Raw genomic sequence first — 8,547 nt, forward strand, 5'->3', positions numbered from 1 at the left:
TGTATTATCAGGTGCATCGCTTTAGCTGGACTGGATATTACTCCGGCTGGCAAAGCAAAAGGACACAATTCAGTTTGTTACTCTGGCTGGGCCGATTCAGTTTGTTACTCTGGACGGGCCGGGCCTGACCAGGCCAGTGCACAGCAGGACTGCACATCTGTCTCCTGCTGAACCTCTTTGTTCGGCCCAAGTACTAGGAAAGGCGCTCATCAGGTTCATGATTCATCTAAGTCATCTGAACATAAAACTGCAACTGAGCATTATACTAACCAACACAAAACTAGCTGATCTCACGGCGTTGATGCTCTGCATTTGCTCAACTTCTGCATCAAAGCAAAACTGTATTGTGTTGAGCGCGCGCCATTCCTGCGGGCACAGACCTTCTGGAAACAAAGGTGTCATCTACCAGCTAAAAGTTCAGACTTCAGAGATACCTCGAGATCCACGTCGCGGCTTAACCAGGCATGCCATTCAAACCTTTGAGCTGACCTGCTGGATACCATAATCTCTATCCCTTGATTTTGTTCCTGCGGGGGAGATCTTGTCGTTGGGATGTCTACAGAAAGTTTATCTTCATCGTATAATAAAACACCCCACTTGTGTGTATCATTCTTTATCAAGTCTCTGAACATTACCAGTATTAAACTCGGCTTGGGCTATACGACGTCTTGCAAATACAGAAAGCTAAGGTTAGATTTGAGTCGCAAAGGATTTCGTTCAGAGCAACTTGGCCTGTGGGGCTTTTGGTTGATTACAACCAGGGACACACAAAGATGGCGCAATTCGAGACTGTTCTGCCAGGGGAACAGCTAGGACTGCCAACTTATGCAGTTCCATGAGATTCCTGGTGTCCGAAACACATCAATTTTAAATCTTCAGACAAATGCTGGGTTTGCATTATTAAGCGCGTCTGTTAACCTGCCATGAGACATATCGGCATTGTGACAGTTACTCCTGCTGCTGCCCTGCAAGTGAGTCTGAACAAGCTTGAGAATAATTGAAGCCCTAAGTATGGCTCACAAACACTTCTATGTACATAACGAATATATTCTTGCTTCATTAGACATGTATAGGTTGATTTATATACGGAGTACAACACATGGATAGTTGACTTGACTAACCACATGAAAAACGAACTACCAAGGTACAAAAACCCCTTTTCACGGACTAGAGGTAGCACTCGGTAACATGACATTACTTCTATCTGAGATGTGTCTATTCTATCACTAGACTAAGTATGTGTTTCCATCCTTTTCTGTTGTCCTTAAATAACCTAAAACTAGCCTAAGTTATGCTCCCCCACAACAATCTCTCCCATCATACATCGGTTCATTCAGACTGGCCACTTGTTACAGCCCCCAAACGCATCTTGGATCCAGTCTATCAGGTCTAGTCGAAGCCACAACTTAAGGTCGACGGGTCTACACAACCCGAGAGGTTGACCAAGTGAGTGATGACCACTCCATCTTTTAAGTTGTGCTCTCTATCACCAATTATCGACGTAGGATAAAAACCCAACGACATCTTTGCACACACATTTTTGTGTTTAGTGGCAAAAACCAAACCGCCGAGGTAAAAAAACGATCAGTTCTTAGGGAAGAGCTGGATATGAAAACCATCTGGAAAGCTGAGACCGGGGGTTCGGACTATGTTTCCTCCTTTCACTGTCCTCCAACTGCCATGAGAAAAAAATGGTTATTCAGATGATGTCCACAGGATGAGCCAACGTGAGAATGTTATATTTAGGTTGAGAAATGGTACCTGTATTTTGTAACTAAAGAGTGTATGAATGTTGCCATCAAAACCTTGCTGAGATCAGTTCCAACGCAGAACCGAAGCCCACCACCGAAGGCCATGAAATGCTTCGTTCCTCCAGTGATCTCTGGTTTTCCCTGTTCAGACAAGGGCTAGTTTAGAGCCATATATTATTTCAATGCAGATATTCCTTACTAATGTGGAAAATGCATGTGATGCTCCCATTCTCTCCCTTTCCTCGTTATGCTACCCATTACTCATTTTCCACAACTTCAATGCAAACAGTTGCTTTTTTTATAGGGTAATGGAAACACTTGTTTATTGAAACTCTTGGTTCTCACTTTGTTTATTTCTTTATACCCAATCACCTAGGAGAGCTCACTGAACCTGAAATCAGCTTGTTACTGCATCTATAGATCCATGTCATAGACAGGCAAGACAGCTTGCCTTTTTACAGATTGCATTGCTCTTTATGCAATTTATCATCCTTTTTGTTTTACAAGGGACTGGTGAAATAGCACATGGTTCACCTACCGGATTGAGATACTGTCGGATTACAAATTTATTACCACAAGCCCCAATGATAGCTAACAATTTTCTGTGCACTTAAGTAGTACTTGACAGATGAGATAGCTTCATGGTACTTGTTTTTTCATAGGTTACACTGTACTTCTCTTGGCATTTGACCTTGTTGTTAAACTACTGAGCAGGAAGTTTCTCTGTTGGTTCTGGTATTAAACCCCTGACCGATCAAGCTGGTACTTGAGATCAGAACCTTGCAACCTTATACTAATCACAGTGCTAATAATTGGGAAGTTGCAGTTAATTAAAGTATTCTTCTTTCATAATTTCCGTTTTAATGTCGAGGCTTGAGAGGAGAATATATGCAAGTTCGGTGAGCAGATCAGATAATTACAGTTCCTACTTCCTAGATGAGGAGAGAGCTCTTTTTTTTTTAATAAAAAAGGTAGACGCCTAAAATAAACTGAAGGACCAAAGCTCAAGGCTGGAGCTGCCGCTCAACCTGGCAAGATGGAACCCTAACCTACGTGTAAACTTAGAATGTACATGCAGAAACTGCTAATTACTGAAAGTTCATATTAAGAAGACTAACCTGCCACCTCCATGGATTGAAGGCCAACGGATCTTCATATATCTCAGGGTTTAAGTGCACTGCCGGTGGGCACACCATGATACCCCATCCTGCTGGAATTGTGTAGCCTGCACAAAGTTCAGAGTTCAGTTTTGTGCTGCAACTTGCTGAAGTGAACCTTTCTAATTAACAAGAGATGTCATGTGCTAGATAGTATTCGAGATATGTGTACCTTTGATCTCAACATCCTGCAACGCCTTCCGAAAAATTCCCGGCACGATGTTTGCGAGTCTTACAATCTCCATTATGACCTTCACATAAAGAACATGGAAGCGTTAGTTTTGGCAGTTATGGATTCAGAAATCGTACGGAAATGGCATCTACTACATAACCTGCAGTTGCCAAAACAATTAACTGCGGTAAAAATTCAGGTTGCCGAGTTCTGATTCTCTTCCTCTTTTGCTATTTTCAATTGTAAAAATAGGAGTTTTTCTTAATCAGCCAAGCCTGTTCAAGAAAGTTCTTACAGTTATTATTAACTAAGATTATCTATCATTCTTGAAGATTGGGCCTTGGTTAAACAACAGGGGAACACGAACTCTGCACTTGCAGAGTTGCAGTCTTGTTGGCAACAGCTTTGGGCTCCCAAGATTCTTGCACTAGTTCCAGATCAATCTCATTGTTCCCCAAGTAAATTCGAGCGGGGGTATTACAGTACGTAGCAGTGCAGATTGGTCTAGCGCACACTAGTCCCGGGTTAGGCTCACCTGAGACGTGAACGTCATCGATTTGTACTCGGCCCACGTGACGCCGGAATTGGGGTCCTTCCTGTTCCTGATGATTGCCTCGTGCTCCTCCTGCATGCCCACGCGATCGACAAGGTTTAATTCTACTTTGCTTTAACTTGTCGATCGATTGATCTGATCAATGACGAGCTAGTTGAACTCATCACACTCCCGTTGAGTGAAATATGATCAACAGCGAGAGTAGAGAGTAGACTAACCCTTAGTGCGTCGACGACTTTGGGATTCTCGGTGAGGAGCTTGACGCCGATGGTGAGCGCCAGCGCGGTGGTCTCGAAGCTGGCGAAGAGGAGGACGAACATGAGGTCCAGCGCGATGGTCTCCGTCAGCAGCGGCTTCTCCCTCCTCAGCTCCTGGATCACGTGGTCGAAGAAGTCCTCGCATGGCCGCTCCGGTTCGGCCATCCTCTCCTTCATCATGCCCCTCAGCACCTTCATCGCGTTCTTCCTCCCCTGTGTACGTATCAATTCAAAAAAACAAATTTAAAATCGGAATTCATTTTTTTTGAGTATATATCAGCTAGCTGTGTAACAGTGAGAAGCAGGAGTTTCTGAGGTTTATGGAGTGCATGTGCGCGGCTATACGGCCAAGTACACCGATCTGTCTGTGCGTGTGGTCCTTAGTTTAGTGGCGTTTCGCATGTGCAGACGGCCTAGCTAGGGTGCAATTTGAAGTTGTACAAATTATATCGTGTTCAAGAGTATGGGGGCAGTTGCCGAGTTGCGGGCGGCTGCGGGCGTGTGGGCGCCGTACCTCCATGCACTCGTGATAGGCCGTGCCAGGGATGTTCAGTGGGAAGGATATCAACCCGCAAATGAACGCGCCGAAGTTCTTCCTCAGGTTCACCTGCGACGGCTTGGACGGGTCGTAGCCGATCAGCTTCTTGGCTGTGAGATCAAATATCATCTGAAATATATATACAGAATTAATCCTCGTCAATTACGCGCAATGCGGCTAGCTAGGCAGCTAGCACATGCTGATGCATGCTGGTTGATTTGGCGTCCGGTGTGTGCTTACAGTGGAGATGCCTTCCTTGAGCTCGACGCTGGGCTGGGAGGCCCAGGAGGCGAGGCTGCCGCGGCAGGCGGCGTCCGTCTCGGCGAGGAGCACGGACTTGAGGTTCTCCTGGCCGTAGAGCCGGAGCACGAGCGTCTTGAGGTACTTGTACATGAAGCCGTGCAGGGAGCCGACGTTGTCGCGGCCGAAGATCTCGGTGAAGGTGTCCGGGTACCAGCTCTCGAACAGCTTCCCCTCCTGCTGGAACACGTAGTAGTTCATCTCCGGGTCGGCCGACACCACCACCGGCCGCCCCACCACGCTTGTCTTGAAGATGCTCCCGTATCTGCGCCCAACGCCAACGCCAATGTCACGGACCGAACTCGATCGATCAACAACGTCAATACTTCCGCACGCCATTGCCGCATGCGTTCTTGGTTCTGAGGTGGAGGTGTGTACCTCTTGATCCTCTCCTTGACGAAGGGGGAGAGGTCGCAGGTCGGGTTGGGCGCGAAGAACTGCAGCGTCTCGCCGATGACGGGGAGGCCGAGCGAGCCCGGCGGCAGCCTGCCGTTCGACCTGGGGTGGCTCCACCTGTACGCCCAGCGGAGGAGCGCGACGACGGCTGCCAATGCCGCGCACAGGAGCGCTATATAGGCCATGGAAGAAGCCATGGCCGCCCCGGAGGCGGCGAGAAGGTTCGCGTCGTATAATCTTGGGGCGAGAGGGATGGTGGTGGCGAGGCGGAGAGAAGCTAGCTGAAGATATGGCTGCATGTGCGTATGGGGGAGAGTTGTGCGAGAGGAGAGGTGGTTTGCTAATGCTAGCTAGAGTTGCTAGCAAAGGCCAAAGGGGAGGAGGCGGAGGGGTTATCTGTGGGTTTGTGGGTAAGGATGGAGGGGGGTCAGCTTATATAACCACCATGCTGAAAGTCATGGCCTTAAAATAAAAGGAGGGAGGGAAAATTGCATACATGCCCAAGATTAAACTCTAATTGCATGCAGTTAATATATTTGCTCTTTTTTTTTGGCTAATAGATTTACCAAACTTTTTCTTTACTACTGGTAGGCGTACGATTGTAACATATGTGTTGATGTATCGAAGCACATATATAATTCAACAATCAAAAGGAATAGGTTAGCTAGTCTTCTGGTTCTAAAGTAATGCTCGATTAGCTTGAAACGGTTAGACTTGAAAATGCAATATTTTGAACCCACAAGTAATATATGCGGGTGTAACTCAATTTCACCAACATATATGATTGAGTTTTTCCTTTCTAGTTTTGTGCAACTAGTTTTTAATTTCTAAGGGGTGCCAAATTATTTTTTTGCTCTTTCAAAACTACATATATGGTTAACATTTTTTTAAACAAAATTAACATATTTTTAGATTAGTCCCTTGTTTACTTTGCACGCCCATGGGAACTTGATGTGTTAGAAGTAGGGTGGGTATTCGGTCCGACTGATCGGTTCGGTCTCTTGTTCATTTAAAATTTTTGTACATCTAAAACCGAACACTAAATTCATTGCAAATAGTTAAGACCGAGTAATTCAGTATCATTATTTCGTTTCGATCTTTGGTCATGGCTAAAATAATTGGTAGCTTTGTACGATTAAAAAAAACACAAAACACAATTAAATTTTAGCAACATTTCCTCTCTTAAAGGACATGTTTTGATAGTAAAATATCACAAGATATATTGTTTGCTATTGCAAACAATATATAACACATCAAGTCATCAAGATATCATCATAGTAAGTCCAATTTAGCATTAATATTTACGTCACACATGATACTTAAATAGGCTTTAATGATATAATTCGATCTATTCAGTCATTTCCACCGTACTAATTTCAGTAGTAAGAATTACTTATCAAAATATTCGGTTTCAGTCTTGGTTAGTTCGATTTCAGTCATTCTTTTTTTTTTAAATCGAAGCCAGTATTTGCTGGTGTTATATTAAGTAGGATAGAAGTTATTTATAGAGTCACGAAATATGAAAGAGATAAAACCGAAAAGAAACTGAAAAGGAAGGAAAATAACAAGACAAGACATCCTCGCATGTGTTATATTGGGATATTCTCGTAATACCTTTGGCGCTGCACATAATCCACACCTTGTTCTCATATGTGATTTTGGTCACTAGTTGAGGGAATTGAGCCTACTGATTGTGGAACACTCGTTTATTTCGTTCGCACCAGATTCCCCAAGCTACCATCATATGAATTAATTCAATTGCCTTCGTTTTGTGTTTTTCCCCTTGGGATGTCCCCTTATTCACCGGTCAAACAGTGGCTCGTCACCATCGTGCACGTTTGGTGTCTTGCATCCCAACTGTTGTAAGATCTTCTCCCAAACTTGTTGTACAAAGGTGCAATCTTTGAAAAGGTGTTCTTGCCGGAACCTAGTTAGAAGCATAGAAGGACATGGCTGTGATATCAACATTTTGAGGGATAGGCTTGAAATATTCATACATCGACGAGGCAGAGTGGGAAATGGGGATGCTTTGCCAGTCCAGTGATCAATTTCTCTGGCAACCCTATTGGCTGTTGAGAGCTGGTCCTGATTGGTTAAGGATTATATAGAAGGGGAAAGGGAATAGCAAAGTATTGCCGGTGTGTCTCCAGACCATGGATTATTCTGCTGTCCCTATCAACCCCAGACGATGCCTTTGTTTATGCAAAAGCATGGTGCGAAGTGTACCATACTGAATTCCATCGGAGTGTGAGATTTCAGCCTCAACTTCAGGTGAGTCTGTGTATTGTACAGTGTACATAACACTCTTGGAGCAGAGTATTACTACCTGACAAGTACTGCAGCTGGCAAATACTGCCTCAACTTCAGAATATTCAGACCCATTATAGGGGGAAAAAAAGATTCAGATGCCTAACATCTGCAGGCTATCTGAAATGTAGTATACATGCAAAGTACATTGTACTCTAATCACCTATCTTGCACTAATTTCAGAGCTTATAGTCAAGAATCCGAACTTGGCGTGCAAGAAACTGAACCTTTTGTTAAGTAATTCGTGGCCTGCGTGCTCATCACAGAAATGAACTGATTGAATAACTCACCTGGGACGCCAAACTGTGTAGTGTGCTTGCATGGATGTGAGTCAAAAGCATAGCTTTCAGGATCCATACAAAATTCTCTCTTCTTCTTAGCTGTGCAAATATGTGTCACAATCTAAGCTCTACACCTTTTGGTAATCAGTGACAGTATACTATTCCACCAGCTAGCCAGACAGTATATAGATTAAGTTGTTTCCCCTAGACAATTATATCAAGATTGCTAGCCTGAATCCAGCCCAGAAATTGGCACTGGAGCGAAATACGTCAGATCGATCCGATTTCCGAATCTTCCTGGAAGCATCAGAAGAAGCGGTCCTGAAGCGGTGCATTTCCGTGTCAAATAGATTCGACATGGTTGGCTGTCCATTTCGGGAATTTTATACAGGAGTTTAATTTCTTCTGCCATTCGATGCCTATGCAGCAAGTGCAACAAGAAGAAACAAAGAACAGGCCATTTCCCAGCAGCACTGTCTGAACTTTTCGCGTCAAGTCGTCAAGATTCATCAGGGAGAACAGCCAGATATTCAGACACCTTTTCATGTAGTTGCTGGAGCGCTTAAGCTGGAACAGCCAGAGCAAAACGCTCGCTCTGGCTTTGTGTTTCCTTCACCGCCTCTCATGATCGAATTCTTTATGCAGCGGAGCTCCTTTTGTGGCCCCCGTTGGCTTCTCCCATATCCCAACATTATGCATGCACCTCGCAACATGCGTACGTGTTCCTGGATGCATATGGGTACAGATCATTTGGCTCCGTATGGGAAGCAGTACGAACAGCGGGGGCGCGCACGTACTACACAAGTCACAAGTGGCCCATGCCGCGAGTAACATG

At 44.7% G+C, this 8,547-nt stretch overlaps 1 protein-coding gene across 1 annotated transcript; it reads right to left on the bottom strand.

Annotated features, from left to right (window-relative positions):
• Positions 1 to 1,051: 1,051 nt before the first annotated feature.
• Positions 1,052 to 5,530, bottom strand: LOC4336709 (cytochrome P450 87A3-like). Its single transcript, NM_001419816.1, has 9 exons — positions 5,107 to 5,530; positions 4,669 to 4,993; positions 4,405 to 4,557; positions 3,852 to 4,103; positions 3,616 to 3,705; positions 3,081 to 3,159; positions 2,870 to 2,976; positions 1,762 to 1,892; positions 1,052 to 1,675 (listed from the first exon to the last, which is right to left on the bottom strand). Exons 1-9 carry the CDS (start codon positions 5,421 to 5,423, stop codon positions 1,585 to 1,587), a joined length of 1,545 nt encoding a protein of 514 aa, NP_001406745.1. The 5' UTR covers positions 5,424 to 5,530; the 3' UTR covers positions 1,052 to 1,584.
• Between the last annotated feature and the right edge of the window lie 3,017 nt (positions 5,531 to 8,547).

This window comes from Oryza sativa, chromosome 4, assembly GCF_034140825.1.
Source record: "Oryza sativa Japonica Group chromosome 4, ASM3414082v1".
Classification (NCBI taxonomy): domain Eukaryota; kingdom Viridiplantae; phylum Streptophyta; class Magnoliopsida; order Poales; family Poaceae; genus Oryza; species Oryza sativa.